The following is a 19,568-nucleotide window of genomic DNA, read 5'->3' as shown; positions in this document are numbered from 1 at the left end:
ACATGCATGGAAGGATAAATACTAATATTCTGGGCATAGTTTGTGCAGGATTTTGAAACGTTTGAGCAAGTTTGGAATAAGCCAATATGATTAAATATTTTGTGATGTGATTGGTGGAAGTGCGGTAAGCTGGAGTTTAGTTATATTTTACTGCATAAGAACTGCTGCAGGGCCCAGACTGTTAGTTACATTCAAAAGTTACAGAATCATAAATCATATAGAGAAGGCCACATTAGTTTTTACCACTGGTATTTTAGAATTTAGGGTTACTCATGGCGGGTCTCAAAGTCAGCATGCCATTCCAAGCTGGTCATATACATTTGCGTCAATCAATTCTAAATCTTGGTTTGCTTTTTTAGTATATGGATAGAAACAGCGGCTGCTTCTAGAGGAACTTTTGAACTTTTTGTTGCTTGGCACCCGACGACGTTCGAAGCAAAGTCAAGATCAGATTTAACAATATACAATAAAATATATATTATATAGCACGATTGTCACCAACATGGCACAACATTGTTAAAAGAAAATACAAAATATCAAGATTACAAAAGTAGCATTTTGCTGAAGACCATCAGACTAATGTAAAAATTTAAATGTTTCAAAGGCACAAATTGACTAGCATATTCATATATATAATATATATATTATATATAATATATGTGTATATAATATATATATGATAATATACGTAATATATTATATAATATATACAATGTATATACTGTATATATTAATATAATATATATTATAATAATTATAATATAATTATATTATAATATTATAACAACATATATACAACATATATTATATATAATATATATTGCACATATATTATACAAACAGCAAAAGATTAAATGATTGTAATGTGAAACTGATTGATTTAAAAGGGGCAGGCAGGCCTGTAGTATTGAGCATGGGTAACTCAAGTGCTGCAATCCCACCCACTCTTATCTTAGTTATTCTACATATTCTTATATTGTCTTATAAAATTATATTCTTAATTATTCCTACATCTGACTTTAAAATATCAGTAATTATGTTTTATTTAAAGCACAGCCACACAAGTTACTTGACCCGCTTGCCTAAATGTGGCCTAGATATTTGATTAAATTCTGTGGAATAAATCTATAAAACTAGGACCATTTCGACTAACGTGTGATCTATCCATGAAACTGCAGCCACTTAAAAAAAGTATTTATGATACATCTATGAAACTGGGATCATTTGACCGAAGTATGTGTGATACATCTATGAAAAGCGGATCATGTGACCAAAGTATGTGTGATACATCTATGAAACCAAGACCAACAGGTATGACTAATTGAAGGCAACAGTTCATTAATTAATGAAAAACGAAATATCAAAGTCCGACTGCCATTTTTTAAACTCTGTCATCGACTCGCAACAAACTGAAGATTTTCTTAACATCTTGAGGGCCAACACTCGCTGCTGGGGCAGATGTCCGTCTCAGTGTGTAATGTTTCTGATAGCCGGAGAGTTGTGAGGGAAGCGTGTAGTAGTCGTGATCTAAATATAAAACATACAGGACTGTGAGAAGAGTCACGGTTGTTCGTCATACAAAAGTCTTTAAAATTGGCGAAAAGCGAGGCACACAAAAGCAAAATCGGAACCCCCGACTAACATCCATTGATTAACTTAAACCGAAGAATTGAGTAAACACAACTGCTATAAAAACAGAATTATTTTTAGGTGATGCGCAGTGATTTTGTGCAGCTGCAATATCAATGAAATAGCCAATAGTAACTTGTTAACATATCCACCAGTATGCAGTGCTTACGTATTGGTTATTTGCATTCAGGAAGTTTATCAGACTGAGCACATCGACTACTCAAATACAATAAACCATTTCAACTCAATTAAGGTAATTGAAGGTCATTACTCACGTTTCACAGATATTTGAGACGAAGAAAGACATGGAGGTGTTGCAACGCGTGGTGATTCACTGTTTTCATTTTTAAAATATGTACTGGAAAGAGCGTCCTCCAAGCACTGATCATCTAGCACGGAGTTACTCAAAGAGTCCATAGAGTTATCTAAAACCATAAATGTAAAATTATGCCTTAATGTTAATGAGCAACTAAGACAGAAATAAGCGAAACGAGTCAATAGTAGAATTTCTATGACATAACTAAGGTATTTACTCCGGACAACAATAAGACTGAATTCATACCCAAAACATCGCTTGATGTGCCTTTGCTGAAGCTAGACGGCGCTGAGTTAGACCTCGGTTTACTCAGGGGCTGCGTATCAGATGGAAGCAGGGTGATATCTGCATAGCTAGCGCTCCGTTTATCCATTGTAGAGGCTGCGGTTGAGCTCCCATCATCTGACTACAGCACAATAAGTTAGCTGGCTAAATTTAAACTTCCCCTTTTACAAAAATTATAGTTTTTTTTTAAATAACTACTCGCTCACACATGAAGGGTCTGCTCTATTTCCTGTTTTTCAACATTGGATGAATGTATAGATGGGAAAATTCTATTAGAGCGGTTGCGGTCCAGTGGTTTAGAATACCTGACCTGCAAACTACAGGTCGGGAGGGGGGGGGGTTCAATCGCCAAAAAAGGCCACTGGTGGTGACCGGAATGACCAATTTAATGACCGGAATATCTAATTTCTGCAACTGGGGATGTTTCCAGTTGTCGAGGTTCCCTTGAGCTGGACTCGGAAATGTTTAGCCAAGATACAGAGCCATTGTTTGGGTGATTCTTTAAAACACCCACAGCTATCATTCTGCAGACCTAATACTCGATCTTCAAGGGATTGTATCAAATAATAATAATTTTATACATTGACCTTATGGAAATGAACTTGACTGCGCTGTAAGACTTTTTCTTTTCTGTGATTATTCTGTATTTCATAGGTTAGAGTCAAATCCATGTTTCCATGACGCGGTTAATCCGCATCATCCCCAAGACAAAACTGGTAAAAATGTGCAAATCGAGTGAATTTTGTTCCTCACAAATTTTTATCAAATGTTTCATGCTTGCAAAAAATGGAAATGGCACTTGTGAATGATGCGCAAGCTATTCCACTTTCAACATTTTTCCCACTTCATTCGTTCTTATTTCGATTTCATTAGTTCCAAATGCGTCGCTATGAGATCTGGCATAGAAATCCTTTTATTTTTTAGCAACACGCGAATGTCCATCAAAACACTTATCACACGATAACTCAATGTGTGCACAACTCCAAATTTGCATCACCTGCGCAATGAAAACAATCATCTGTTGTGCAGATTTGGACATAAGTTAGCATTTAGGTTATGCAATGTGTACTCCCATTAACCCAAAGGTCAGCTATAATTGTACAGGCTAGGAGAAAGAAACAAACATATAGGAGGAAGTGCATAAAAGCTCGCAACTGATAGCCCTGACATCACATGAGTGGTAATCAAAGCAAAGGCCCTTGAGAGCCTGCGTGAAGAGCATGTGACAGGTAAAACAAGTGTAGTCATGGGACGGACCATAAGCAAGTGACAGGTATAACAGGTGTAGTCATGGGACGGACCATAAGCAAGTGACAGGTATAACAGGTGTAGTCATGGGACCGATCATAAGGATGAGAACTACATGTACCTGTTGGATGCTGAATGTTGATGAGAAGTCACTTGATGTTGAAGAACGGTTTAAAGAACAACTAGCTGCCGGCAGCGATGGTTGCATACTAAACTCGGTGAACGGCTCAGAAACATCTACAACAAAATATGTGTCATGTTTATCTGCGAAAAATATAGCCAAAGTTATCTACATGAAAAAATAGACAATGTTTATCTGCAGCAAGGTATCCCAGAGTGATTGACCACATGCTTATCTGCAACTAACTATATTCAATAAGATTATATGGCATAATATGTGAAACTGATTACCTAAAAAAATAGAAAATAATAATAAACCTAAAATTGCTGTCGTAGAAACATAATTTTATTATAAGACAGTTTTATGCGGAAAACATTTCAACTGCACTAACAGACGATGTCTCCTCCATTTAGCGCCATTTAAAGAAGGCTCTATGAAAATTTATTCTAAACTGGTATCCATCCAAGTGCATACTCAGACAACTGCAAGAGTTACGTAAATTCTATTAACATTAATGATATTGCTTATTAATATTTTATTAATGAATAAATTTATACAATTAAATATATTATATATAACTATATATTAAATGCTCATTCTGTTTCAAAGACTTTGGTTTCATGAATTACATCGCTCAAACAGAGTATTTTGAGGTGAGATCAAGTGAAGTTACAAAAGTTGAATCACCTAAATAGCAAGGAAAAAAATTGGCTGTATTTAACCATTTTTGAGTACATGGTACATGGTTGCTGAAAAACACGAGATGTGAGAAACATAAACCTATGACCAAAGATATATGTCATGTAAATGAACCAAATGCATGAGTTGATTTGTCTGTGTGTTACCTTAGGTTGTAAAGACAAAATAATTATTTTTTTACACAGGATTCCAGGCCCAAAAACAACATAAATCAATATATAGGAAAACTTGCGTAATGCAAACAACTCCTGTTTTTCTAATTTTACAAGACAGCTACGTAGCTACTATTACCGAAAAAACTTAGGAAATGCAGTTTGTTTTTAGATGACAAGTGTAATCCTGGTATTTATTTTTTAAAATTTTAGTCATAATTGCAAAATATGACGCTAGTGACTCTAAAAATTGTCTTCTACCAAATAGAGCTAACGATAGAGCTAACGCGTGTCACACTCTTCTTCCTCATATGACCATGCCAAAATATTCAATGCAGCAACAGTAAATATAAAAAGATCCAGCAGTAGAAAGAACAGAGTGCCATACTTAGATACTGTATGAGAAACAGAAACTGAATTCAATCAACACACGAGAACAATTACTTTTCACCATATCAAATAAATTATCAATTTCAACTCTTGAACCTAAAAGCAAACATCAAAAATAGTGACACCGATGCTGCCCTAGTCGCGCTTTGATGTACCAGCATGAAATTGCGTACAAAGATGTCAACAGATGTATATATTACGATGGTGTAACTTCTCAGAAAACATCCTGGTATGGGACAAACTTGTGTCAAAACAGACGTAAAACATCCTTATTACATCTGTAAAGCAGCAATCACTTGCTATGTCTTGCCAAATAAGGTGACTCACTGTAATTAGGGACATCTGACGAGTTGTAATTAACATCTTCATTCTGAACAGCTTTTACTATCATATTGGTATCAAGACTCTCAGCGTCACGCCTATAGTCAGCATCGGCGCCGTCTTTGCTACAACTATTGAGCTGACGTCTGCTGTGAATCTCGTTGCTGATCATCTCCAAGTTGGCCATAGAACGTGAGTAGTAGGTTTTGGCAGTAGAGCAGTCCTCTTCTATTCGTGCTATTACATCTTTCTGAGCTTCTAGCTTGTGGTGAAACTTTGATTTCATCTCATAATATTGTCTGTCAAATAAAAGCACCCGAATTGCTAAGAATCATCAGAAATTTAGAAAGCATCAGAAGTTTTCGTAGAAAGCCAATAATTACACTTTCTAAATGATAGCGAGTCTAATTACTTCTATTTATTAGGTGATACAAGTTAACTGTTTATTTAAATAACACACTTCGAATTAAATGATAAAACAAAAGCAATTTAATGTACTAAAGTTCGACAAAACGGGAATATTGCAGCTAATGTGGGTTACGACATTTGATTGGTCTATCCCACATAATGTTAATATTTGATTGGTCTATCCCACATAATATTAATATTTGATTGGTCTATCCCACATAATATTAATATTTGATTGGTCTATCCCACATAATGTTAATATTTGATTGGTCTATCCCACATAATATTAATATTTGATTGGTCTATCCCACATAATATTAATATTTGATTGGTCTATCCCACATAATATTAATATTTGATTGGTTAATTTAATTACACTATTAAAATTAATATCTGATTGGTTTATCTTGCGCCATAATTTTTAACAATCGTTTTCTATTTTCCTCAGTACTGACAATAATTTTTGCAACACGATTTATTGTTTTCAGCACCTGCACAAAATGGAAAGAGAGTGTGGACTACCAATATTAATAATAATAACCAATGAGACGAACTAGCCGTTGAATAAAAGCGAACAATAGTCGACCTTGCCCTAATTCTATTGAACGCATTCCAAACCTGCTGCCGGCAGCATCACTGAATGGGAGTGGCAATGCACTAAGCTGTGGTACAAAAGACAAGAATAGAATTTCCCAGGAAAATGTTCCCAGTTGTTTTGATGGCGAAAGTTATGGTGTTGATTTTAGAGTGTATGAGTGAATGATCACCTCTTCTGTTCACAAGCAACATATCTTGTTACCAAAAACAAACAGACAATAACGCTACGAGGTTAGTGTAGGCATGTAATGTCAACGTGTTGCAGACATGGTTATACAACCAAATCGATGTTGTATCAGCCACTGTTTCTATCCACAATTTATGTACCATCTCAAGATGGAAACTGGCTGTAAATCAGCAAATCAAGCGAGTTTTGTTACTCATAAATTTTTACCAAATGTTTCACGTATGCGAAAGATGGAAACGGCACTTGGAATTGATGCGCAAGCAAATGCCATGCAAGCTATTCCATTTTAAACACTTTTTATACTTCAGTCGTTCTTATATCGATTTGCGCAGTTCCAAATGCATTGATATATGACCTCCGGCGTAGAAATCCTTACCTTTTTTAACTAAGCGCCTACGTCAATCCGCAATATAAGAATATTCATTGAAACAATTATCACGCAGTAACTCAAGTGCGCATAACTCCAAATCCACATCATGGAAACATAGTGAGTATAAGTATGTACAAAGGAGCTGGATATTCAAGAAACAAAATGTCTCAGCAACTTCCTGTTTCCTTGTGCTATTTGTTCGGAATGAAAGCTAACAACCATGGAAAGATATGAATCACGCACTGGTTGTCGACACGATGAGATCAACATCTGGTAAAGAAAAAACTAGCAGAGATAAAGGAACGAATTTGAGGACAACTAGGAGGAAGCTGTTCCCTCTCTCATGATGGGTAATGATCAAGCCAGTCATTGATTTTCCAGAAAATGAACTCACTGAGCTGTAATATCATTAGACATTGTCAAATATGTTGATTTCTTGTCAAATGTCCAGCTCGTCAAAGTCAGAGAGGATGAGATTGGGTATGTAGTAAGAGAAGAGAATTGGGAGGAAAAAATGTTTCCATTTTGTTTTACTAATATTGTACCATTGCTTAAATAGAAAATCCAACCTGGTAAGATTTTTGTGTTACAACAGTGATTTAACATGACTTATAATTAATGACACAGGCAAGCTCAATTGACAAGAATTTTTGGGGGCCACAAATCACATTGCTAAAGTGATTTGGATCAGTAGCAAATCCCATGAAATTTGATCCACTATAAACCACTATTATTTTGATAATGGCGAAAGCTATTATCCAGATAATGACCAAGGCAGCTATTATCTAGATAATGGCCATGTTGGGCTTTCACTTCAACATTTGTAAGCAAGCCTCAATCTTTAAAACAGTATCAAATTTAATTGTAAAGACTGAAAGTAAATATTTTGATTATCCACATACAGCTAAGCACCTATCCTCATACATCATACTGATCAGTTAATCACCTATGAGCATGATCAGCAAATGTTAAATATGTGTTATATTCTCAAAAAGTTTACTACGTTGTTAATAGCCCTTTTATATATTATGTATATTCGCCGCTGGATGTTGCAGCACAGTTGTAGGCTACTGAATAAACACATCTTCTACATTTGATGTCCTCAGCCAGAACTCTGGTGAGTTTGAACAATAATAATGGAAGATTATAAAGCAACAAATTTTTGATTGCTTTCTCAGTTATATTGCCAAGTAATTGTCTGAGACAGCAGTGGATGCATGGCATGAGTGACAGCTGCAGCCGATGAATGTGATGACATCATCATTGACTATTGTTACGGATTGCGCAATCAGATATCCTACAACCAGCAGCTGCAGTGATCTGAGAACATAAACCGCTATTACTATAGCTGTTGTTGACTACAATATCATTGTTGTTGACCTATCATGGGAAGGAAACTCTTGTCATTGTCGACACAGCATTACCCAGAAACAATATTTACCATTTTTGAAAGGTACACCGGGGCCACCACACCAACCAACCGGCAGTTGGCTGCGAGAAAAACTGGTTAAGAAACTCTTACCGGGTGCAAAAGCCACTCTTACATTTAAGCGCGTCGTGTGGAGAGCTTAGCTCTATTTTAGGGGCGATACTTACGGAACGATACATGTAGCTATTTTTAACATTTCTTAAGGCCAATGGAAAGGTGGCATCTTGGTTGTGAGTAAGAATTATATGGCTGTAGACAAAGCTGACTCATATACTGAAAAATAGCAGGATGTACCACTTTTCCTTTTTCATATTAAAGGACGTATGTTAGCAGTATGTCCATGAGGCTGGATTGACAAATCTTCTCACAAGCAATTTATGCCTCGTCAATCTGGCTTGCTGCCAGGAGTTAGGCAGCAGCAGACGCTCCCAGCGATTTTGAAATTGATCACTGACAGGGCCTTCATTTTGATAACGAATCATTTACTCCTACAACTGAACGGCCTGTAGCCGTTAGCATACCGAGCACATATCAAGGTTACAACTTTTGTAAACCAGCAGCCGCCGAAACTGACATTGTGAAGGCCCGTGAGTGCTGTTTCTATAAATAGCACCGCTCAGTATACAATAGCTGTTCTGTGTTCCTATATATAGGAAATATAAATGGAAAGATTGATTCTGAACTTACCAGTAGACTAGCCAATCATATCCAATTAGATTACAACTAATCTCTATGCAACCAGTTGGTAGGCTAAGTGATCATTACCATCGATTTCCATTTGATTTGAATGGGTTAAAAGTACAAACGGCTCGAAACAATAATGAAGGTTGGAAGTAAAAGAATCTACTTGAATCTTTATTATTATCACATTCTGTATTTTATTGACCATAACAGGAGACTGGAGACTGCTTCTCAACACTGTTAACTCATTAACAATGTTAACTCATTAACACTTGTTAACACAGCTGTGATTTTAGCTTTTTAAAGGGTATATCATATCATCTTATACAATGATGAAATGTTTGAAAATCACATGAAGTTCACCAGCACTGCTAAGAATCAGCAAAGAGATAGAGCCAACTGGTTGAAGTGACAGAAGCTCTCATTTTGAATAAAAATTGGGTCCCGAAAAAGTTAATAAAAATAAATACTAAAATATACAATTTATATTACAAACATCGAAGTAAAAATTGATTTCTATAAAAATCAAGGATGAACGATTTCGCAGACGCCTGACCCTTCTAGTGTGCTGCGTAAAGCGTTCGTTGCATGGCTGACGCGTAAACCAATGTCTCTTTTTCACTTCCTGTGCGATTCAGTTTTAGGTGTCATCAAAACACTAATTCTAATCCATCCAAATTTACAAATTCCATCACAAGAAGATTATCGAGTTTTACTTTTAAAAAACTCTACCATGTACCTTCCGTTACACTCATTGAACAAGCTAACAAACAAAAGATACTAACTTTGACTTGACGATAGACTTCCTGTTTCTCTGGCGCTGTTTCCTCACGGCTGATTGGGCACTCGCATGCAACTGGTTTGCCTGAAGCAGGCAATTCTCACACTGTGCTGTCTCAAACTCGGCATCAAGCAGCTGCAATAAGGGAGACAGTTACTGGGAGGTAGACTAATCTATTTAGAATAGATAATTATAAATTTTGCCAGATGAAACTGTCAGCTCTTCTATTACAAAAACCACAAACAACAAGCTAAAACAAAAAAGTAGACTAGGTTTGTCACTTTGAGGAGTACAGGACATGTACCGGTACGTCATCGCCAGCTCTAGACGTTTGTTGATAATTTACCTACCCTCCATATGCATTATAAACCTCCGCAATGAGCTACGAAAGAAAAGGGGGTACCGGTACACTTGATGGAGGATTTTGCACTAAGCCCGTGACCCAAGAGACTAGCAATCAATTAAACCATATATAACCATAACTAATCCAAGCATAGCTACTATGAATGTTTGTGTAGGATGAGAATCTGCGCTATTTTTATGCAAAATGAAAAGCATATGCCCAAATGTAAAACATTTTATTGCGAAACATCCACGAAGGATTTATAATTTTAATACAATATAACAAAGCGATGTAATTCGCACTGTGACGATGTTCTCAATAACATCTGATGTTCATTCAGATCAGGCCATACCTCTGGAATGTAAACATAGACAGTATGTTGACCCTTTCAAGCGATTGTTCATAGATTGCTGCACTATTCCAGGTTGTAGGCCTCATTATCACAACTAATCAAATACTCATAAGCAGGCGTATTTCCTAGTAATGCAGCCGGTCATTGTATCCCACACTTGTGGGAAGCTTCATCAATTGGCCAGGGCATCATGTGATAGTGAGCTCGCGCCCACATCGTAAACTGTATCTCTTATTTGATAGTGTTATCTTTTTAAATTTACAGCTAAATCATATTGGCTAGAGGGCTACATATCCCTACAGCACAGGAAGAAATTAGTGGTTGAAATGATGACCAAAGACTGGTTCAAACTGTATTGCCGTGTGTAGGAGTTGTCCTCTTCTTGTGTGTCGGTGTTGTCCTCTTGCCGTGTGTCAGCGCTGTCCTTTTGTCGACTATGTGCACCGTAAATCGTAGGCAACAGGAATACATCGGGAAAGATTGCAGCTGTCAAACATTTCTGATAGTTCACCGAGCAACGACGACAGCCTGCGCAATATGTACCTCTTCGGTGATGATTATTGGCGGGAGCAGATTGCCTAATACCTATTTTCTTTCGTGACAGTTGCTGCGGTACTAGTATTTCATCGTTTTCGTGACCGCGTAGTATAACGATAACTCTATACCTTGGACTATTCGATGATATAAACATGGATGGATTTGTGATAGTGTGAACAATGTTATCACGGACGATCACTGATATATTGTGGGATTAACAGACATACTGTGATATACAGTGAATCAGCCTTCAGGGATATGCATAGAGCCTGTTACAAAAGATATTTCTACGAAACAAAGTTTTGGTTAAATGGGAAACCATTCTAAAAAGCTGGTCTTCAAAAATACTTTGACAGTTCCTGGGAACAGGAAACCCACAGGCCTCTCAATCCATAAACTAATAGCTTGTTCGGCTGTACTCAAGCACGTGATAACTGCTGACATTTGTCAGCAAGGACTAATTCCGTCTGCACAGCCAAGAGCATGTCACAACAGGCTGCACAAACACTCAAACTAGGGTCTGTTGTGACAGGCTTGTAGCCAAATATTCTATTTAGGGCTCTAATTAAAATAACACCCTAATTTTATTTTAGTCGATGTGGAGGGGTGGCGCACCCCATCAGGTTCCGCAAGATGCATCTTTCAAGTTCATTGGCAACATTTTTAGTGACCAGTTAGTTTCATTTTTACTGGAAACCATCAGCTCATAAATGCGATAATTTACGCAACTAATAATACACAACAATATCGACAAAAACAACCACAAAAGTATCGTTTAACTATCCAATATGCGATCAAATCAGAAATTTTGCATATAGAAAACATCAGCAGGAAATTATAGGTAAGAGTAAGTGGGATGCCGGTGGAACGAGACGCTTTATTAAGCTTCTGTGTCTACGACTTGCAAAGACACCATCTAATTTGCAAGACAGTTTAAACCATAACTGTCACGTACAACTTTTATCGTATATTCTAAGTAAATCAGCCACGCTGATTCCGATTTTGTACTCAAAATAAAGATTGGTCCACTAACCTTCAAAGTCATTTAGGCTTTTTTAAAGCGTTTCAATATCCGTTTCGAAAACAACGCAATCGGCATTACAAGCTCCACCCATAAATATGTGACGAAACCTAGCGTTTTCAGGAACGGAAGTTAGGAATGTTTAGTCCGATTTGGAATAATAAAGATGGGTGTCTTAAAACCCATTATTATCTAAATCCAGCCTGTAAAATAATTTCAGTTTTTTTATGAAAGGTATATAAACTATTTAAAATTGCTCGTAGCTTGTTACATGATGTTTAAATGGGCCGAACGCCGAGGAAAATGAGCTCAAAAAGCGCGGTTTTTTCACAAGCTAGCGTTGTTATCGCACTTTTTAAAATATGCAATGCTAAAGAGCTTATCTACCTTTCAGAACAGACTGATATTATTTTTAAGGCTGAATTTAGATATTAATGGATTTTAAAACACCCATCTCTATTATTCTAAATCGGTCTAAACATCCCTACTTAACTTCTGTTTCTAAAAAGCTAGGTTACGTCACGTATTTATGGGCGGAGCTTATTGTGCCGATCGTGTTGTTTTCAAGACCGATATTAAAAGGCTGTAAAAAAGCCTTCATTACTCTGAAAGTTAGTGGACTAATCTTTATTTTGAGTACAAAATCGGAATCAGCATGTCTGATTTACCTAGTAATTACGATAAAAGTTGTTCGTGACAGTTATGGTTTAAATATGAATTTACACAAAACTTTATTAAGTTTTATCAGAAAATATCGATATTTTTCTATCATTTGTGATTGTTTTTTATGTTTGAAGTGATCTGACTGCCAGGATGTTTCAAGATTAAAATTGATAAAATTTGATTGCGGTTAAAATGTTCAGAAGAAAAATACGTGTGAAACAATGTCAGTAGTTGCTATCAATGTTATAGTTGATATCGGCTGTTGTGTTCAAGTTGCAGCATTACGTGCCTTTATTCTGTCGGTCTTTTCGCAATTATAGATGTCATAATCGCAGTTTTGCTTGATCTGAGCGTTTTTAACTGTGATCAGGTTTTGTCGATTTTAATCTTGAAACCTCCTGGCAGTCATCACCTCGAACATCAAAAACAATCATGAATTATAGAAAAATACTGTTATAAAAACTACCAAAAATTTTGGTACAAGTTGGTCTTTAATGGGTTTTCTTATTATAAAACAGTTCAAGCAATCTCAAAATGATTGACAGCGAAAGACAAGGGCTACCACAAACATAAGGATATCAGTGTTTTGATCTACCATGTGTCAAATTGTATTTGATGAGCTTATCATGTTTGACCTCTGTATCAACTTGGAAGCTAAAAAGCCGAATTCTGTATTCACTTGTTTAGCATTAGGGCCTACCCTGCTTACAACATTATACTAACTAACCAATAACGAATAATTTATGAAATAATGTTTTTTCCATAATTGCAAACAAGCACCAACAAATACAAAGAAACCAAACAAACACCAAGCAGGCAAAGAAGAAGCTATCATGCATAAGGGCTATTACAAGATACTGGATGTACGTGTCCTTTCACATATATATATATATATATAAACTAGGTGAATGCCTGGCGTTGTTCGGGTAATAAAAAAGTATTTATATAGCAAATTTATTTTTATTTTACATATAGCAACAGTTACCATTCCAACTTTTAAACTTCATATCATGAGAAAGTGTTTTGTGCAGTTTAAATAAATTAAGAAAAAAATAAAACAACTGTAATGGTTTTCAAACTGTTTCAAACAACTGTTACTTTCAAACTTCATATCATGAAAAAGTGTTATTAAAATAAACTGAGAAAATAAATAAAACAACTGTAAAGGTGTTTAAATGTAAATGTGAAATAACTAGCAAGCAACCTCTAAATAAAGTCTGTTTTGCTACGATTACAATGAAAAATTATTTGGTATACAATTATCTGATTTTAATTCGTTTCAGTGTTGGCATCGCAAGGCGAAAATATCGTATAGAGTGGTATAGAAACCCATAGTAATTATCTAATGCAAACACCACCTGGTGAAAATCATCACAATTTTATATACGAACTGTACATATTAAAGGTTAGTAACAAAACAACATGTTAACCTTAGTGACTATAGTTACCTATAATAATTTTCGTGTATTTAATGGTGAAAAAAATGCAACATTACAATGTATTTGATGCAGTAGGCCATGTGCGGTGGGGAGTACTTACCGTCGAGGCAGAGGTATAACATAAACGTTGAATTTAACTTAAATGAATTTAGCTGAATAAACACATACTTGAAGCTAGGTTTTAGTACGTATTTTACTAAACTTCAACTTTGTTATAGGCTAAAGTTTTACAACCTATCTGTTTTCGAATTCGTTTTTACTATAACTTATGACGAATAACGCTGAACTGAGATAGCGAGGATCATATATCTTTTTCAGGTGTTGTGAGAGGGATTAGCGAGTAGCATATCAACATATTTATTATTTCGTTGTAATAAGTACGCCGACTGCCAAATTTTAATTCTGAGCGAACTTATGTTAATATCATATGGCAAAAAAAATTCGAAAAATAATTCGTCCCTGTATATTAATTAGGTGAAAAAACACCATTTTCCATATAGCATGGCAGAAAAAATCTTATGACAGATCATCGTGATCCAAGGGCGCACTGAATTGATTAATAATTTAGCGTGTGAAATCGCGAAAAGGGTATTCAGCATATGGTAAGAGCGATAGGAATGGTGAAAATGGTTTAGCCTTGTGTTTACACAAGGCGTGTGTTTACAAACTAGCGGTTGCAACTTTCATGATTTCAAATCCTTCAAATGACTCCAAAATTTCTAGATTTTAATCGGTATAGCTGGACAGACAAGCGACAAACTTTGAGATTTATATATATATATATATATTTTATATACTGAACTTGCTGAATGTACTGTCTCTTACGCATCTTTCTGTTGCTCTGGAATAGATTATATTTTTATAAAAGCTGCAAACACCTCCTCCAAGAAAACCAAATAAAAGTAAAATTTCTCCACTAAGAGAGGCAATAAATACACACTTGTTAAGATGATGAAGACTCGAGAAGCGGCGGAGAATGGGAAGATAACTACCTTGTTCGTCGCTTTATTCAGTATTTCCTGCCAGGTGAAGTTGCTGAACGATCGGTTTTCCCTCTTAGCCTCATAACCTTTCTCTGTGAGCTCAACCACTTCCCGAGCAGCCGACTCCACAGAAACTGCCCTCTCATATTTGATGAGAGCGTCTTTCACAGCATCTTGAGTCTAGTGTACCAAAGAACAGAGTCAATGAACAACGAGCTAACCCCATCTGGCCGGAGTCAAGCAGCTTAAGGAAGTGACTCGAATTGGTTTCCAATATTACGAAAATGCAGAGCACAGTCAATGATGTCCGGGCTATAGGTTGAAAGAATGGCACACAGTGAATGTAGCCAGGGCTATAGGTTGAAAGAATGGCACACAGTGAATGTAGACAGGGCTATAGATCGAAAGAATGGCACACGGTGAATGGAGCCAGGGCTATAGATTGAAAGAATGGCACGCAGTGAATAGAGCCAAGGGTATAGATTGAAAGAATGGCATGGCATATATCTATATTAGTGTATTATAGCCAGTATATGGTCTGCCAAAGAGAGCTGCAGTATCGGAGATAATATCAGTACTATGATAAGAGACTGATAAGAAAGGAGTACTAGGGTGGGTTTACTAACTACACAATCTCTACTAATAGCTTGAATGAACCTCGAGTTAGTCCTCTGATCATCATGTATTATATATAATACACTATATGCTTAATACGATGTATTATACATAATATACCATATGCTTAATACGATGTATTATACATAATATACCATATGCTTAATACGATGTATTATACATAATATACCATATGCTTTATACGATGTATTATACATAATATACCATATGCTTTATACGGTGTATTATACATAATATACCATATGCTTTATACGATGTATTATACAATATACTATATGCTTTATACCATATATTATACATAATATACTATATGCTTTATACCATGTATTATCCATAATATACTATATGCCTGGTTACCATGTATTATGCAGCATACACCATATGCCTTATGGCAGTATATAGTATAACCACATGCCATATTTCATATGTTGTACACTAGAGACCATAGCCTTTATACAATGTACTATTCAGTGTATATAATATGGAACGATATACCCCTGTACACCCTCTATCTAATGTATATGCTGTACTACAGCTAAGAGTTAGTGAACACGGCAAGCAGCAAATCAGATACCAGCTAACGGCTACTGAACAAGGCAAGTAGCCAATCAAATACCGGCTAACAGCTACTGAACACGGCAGGTAGCCAATTAGATACCAACTAAGAGCCACTGCACACGGCAGATAGCCGATCAGATACCAACTTACCTCAATGAGCTTCATCCTGCTGTCGTAATAAGGCATCGCTTTGTTGATGCTCCGACCAACCTTGCTAGCCTCCTTGTTCAACTGATCAACTGATTCCTTGTACAAGTCGTGGAAACACTGCTGAGCCAGCTGAAAAAGGAGAAGACAAACCTCTTGGTGCCATGGTAGCAAAGACATGCTGAGAAGACTGCACAGGTGTTTGTGAACTTACTATAACTGCGACGTCAAACAGGTTACAGCTTAAAAGGGTTGTCTACAAATTTTTAGGGAAATGTGCACCAAGTGGTTTGCAGATTCATGCTATTGTAGACATTATTAAATAAAACGGATATTATTAATGATACTGTTAATCATACCTTAAAATAAAATATTAACACTATTTGTAACAAAGGAACATACGAAACCATTATTAACAACTACTGTCTATGTCGGTTTTTTAATGTCTCTCAAGTAGAACAACAGTTTGAGACATTTTTGATGCCCAATAGAATACCAAATATTGAATATTCAATTGGGCTGAATACCCAATGAATGCAATCCAAAGCCATCTGATTAGGTTTCTTAGGCAAGCAATACCACTATTAGCACTAGTACTACTACTACTAAACACTACCACTATTAGCATGTTTTAAAGAAAAGCAGCTCTAAAACAACTAGTTTGAAAAATATGAGGATTACTGTAGACTGAAAATGGCTCAAGAATTATGCAATGCTGCCAAATAAAGATGGCAGCAAGCTTGAGACAAAAAGCCAGCGAAGACCTCCACACTGTAAATGTGTACCTTGCTGCCCTTAAATGATATATATATATACAGTACATATATACATACGTCTACGTCCATATACCTATATAAACTAGGTAAAGCGACTTTACAATTCGTTCATATATACATACAAACGAATTGTAATGTAAAATCTGTAAATATATACATAGATATATTATGTATATAAATATACATAGTATATTTAATACGCATATATACATGTTATATATATTTATATAATATGTATATATAATATGTATATATTATATCTACATTTACATGTAGGCCTACTTATACTATATATACTATGCATATATACATGTACATAATATAATAATATATACTATGTATACATATTATGTATATGTACATATATTATGTATACTATATACATTATACATATTTATAATATTATACTTATATATATAACATGTATATATAATATATATAAGTAGATTATACATATTACATACTAACAGCTAAGCGCTCTTTATATTATGTATATAAACTGCTGTTTATATTCATAATATAAACAGCACTTGGCTGTTGGTCATTCGCTACAAATTTGTTTTAAACAGATATAGATCGGCTCTCATTAGGTGATAACTTAAAATCATGATGTTGATAAAAGGGTGTATGATGCTCATGTGTATCCGTCAGGCTGCAGAGGATGTCATGTGGAGATACAAACAGGATATACGCTAGACATGTCTCTCTTACTAACTTTATTACTAATTACTCAACTCACCCGCAAGTCATTCTCGAACTTGTTAATAAGAACAGCCGATGTATTCATCAGGTCCAGTTCGTGCTGAAAATATGCGCAGAATATTTATTGTAGTATTCAATACGAAAACGTGTGAAGGCGTAACAACGAAAACATGATATGAACGAAAACGATAGTAAAGGCGTCAGATCATTTGTAGTCTAAAAATAATTTTTCATGCAGTAGGAAAAATCATTTAGTAAACACATGCTGGCTAGATATAAGCTGTGCAAGCGATTTGAGAGATACGTTTGATAACAAAGGACTTCATATCAGCTTGTTTGAAGAGTACAGTGCACCTCTGGTTACGATTGCTCTGTTATACGGTGTTGTCGCCTTGCGATGTAAAACACGATGCTCCCCCACCCCGCCATAGACGATTTCTTTTGTCACACTACATCAACAAAAAATTCTTTCAAAATTCAAATTTGGCAGTCGGTGTGCTGAATAGTATGTCGGAATACTGAAGATGCCGATATACTATTCACCAAAATCCTTCTCACAACGCCTAAAAGAGATACGATGCTCCCTCTCTCAGTTCAACGTTATTCATTATAAGTCGTAGTGAAAACGAAACTGGAAACAGCTAGGTGATAAAAGTTTAGACGATGACAAAATTAAAGTTTAGTAAAATACATATTAAAACGTAGCTGTAGGTGTGTGTTTAGTAAGCTAAATTCAAAGTTTATGTAATACGTCTGTTTCGAAGGTAAGAACTCCCTATGGTATGCACTGCACATAGTAATCTTACAGTCTATTGCAGATCATAACCAATAAGTACACTAAAGTTACTGTAGGTAACTATAGTTACATAATATTTAACATAATATTTTGTTATTAATTTTTAATATGTATGATACGTATATAAAATTCTGATGTTTTGTTCCAGGGGGTGTTGCATTAGATAATTACTATGGGTTTCTATACTCTTCTACACGACATATTTGCCTTACGATACCAACACCGGAGCAAATTAATGTCGTATGGTGGGGGTGCAACGTATAGCCATAAATTTGTTCATATGAATATGAACTACACTACTTAAAAATGAACCCATTGCGTCAGAACATCACTTCTGGTTGTTTTCAGATACATTGGCAAGTTATAGACATGTACCATACAGCATAATATCAGTCGTACTTACTCTTATTATTCCAATTGACATGGATACACAGACACCTTTCGGGCCTTTTATGTATGATCAGGATAGTCTCGAGTTTTAGGGAAAAATTCAATACACTTTCTGTAATTAATGTAAAAACTGCAAGTTTTTTTGGTGAGCTACAGCCAGGTAATAACTGTGTAGCTTTATTGAGGGCTGAGCTTTGAACTTTATTTACCCATATGAAAAAGAGTGATACAGCAAACATAGAATACTCAGCTTGAAGAATAGATAGACCTTTTCGCTTTTAACAAGTACATTACATGCAGAGGTTTTTTCTTGTTACAAGTACACTGTCCTATCAAGGAATTCTACAAGCAGCTGAGAGTAAACATTTTGTTTCATGACAATTTCACTACCAAATGTTATATTACATTTTGCTGGTTATATTCTGCTTTTATCAGCACTAAAAACTTTTGCTATGAATCACGAATGGTTTAAAATAGTGATGAGCCATACCTGAATACGAGGATCCAACATTTCTTCATCTTCATTCCGGTGGGGATCTGTCTGCTGCATCGTGCTGTTTCAACAGAATATTTTTCTATAGAAATAGAAATTAACTTGTTGTTTATATTTG

The 19,568-nt window shown here is 35.6% G+C and overlaps 1 protein-coding gene across 1 annotated transcript; it reads right to left on the bottom strand.

Moving 5' to 3' along the window:
* Window positions 1–458: 458 nt before the first annotated feature.
* LOC137387559 (SH3 domain-binding protein 5-like) lies at window positions 459–19,533 on the bottom strand. Its single transcript, XM_068074016.1, has 10 exons — window positions 19,448–19,533; window positions 17,809–17,871; window positions 16,297–16,425; window positions 14,962–15,132; window positions 9,619–9,749; window positions 5,168–5,460; window positions 3,600–3,715; window positions 2,192–2,351; window positions 1,905–2,054; window positions 459–1,527 (listed from the first exon to the last, which is right to left on the bottom strand). The coding sequence occupies exons 1-10, from the start codon at window positions 19,505–19,507 to the stop codon at window positions 1,382–1,384; spliced, it is 1,419 nt and encodes a 472-aa protein (XP_067930117.1). The 5' UTR covers window positions 19,508–19,533; the 3' UTR covers window positions 459–1,381.
* Between the last annotated feature and the right edge of the window lie 35 nt (window positions 19,534–19,568).

The sequence above is a fragment of the Watersipora subatra genome, chromosome 2 (genome assembly GCF_963576615.1).
Source record: "Watersipora subatra chromosome 2, tzWatSuba1.1, whole genome shotgun sequence".
Classification (NCBI taxonomy): Eukaryota; Metazoa; Bryozoa; class Gymnolaemata; order Cheilostomatida; family Watersiporidae; genus Watersipora; species Watersipora subatra.
The sequence above is the reverse complement of the archived record's forward strand: the minus strand, read 5'-3'. Positions and strand labels throughout refer to the sequence as shown.

Excerpts from the sequence above, each read along its gene's own strand:
- LOC137387559 (XM_068074016.1), bottom strand. The coding sequence starts at position 19,507 with ATGCAGCAGACAGATCCCCACCGGAATGAAGATGAAGAAATGTTGGAT. Across the intron at positions 5,461-9,618 it reads AAGTCTATCGTCAAGTCAAA|ACAATATTATGAGATGAAAT; the intron begins GTTAGTATCTTT and ends TTTATTTGACAG. Across the intron at positions 2,055-2,191 it reads CACATCAAGCGATGTTTTGG|ATAACTCTATGGACTCTTTG; the intron begins GTATGAATTCAG and ends TTATGGTTTTAG.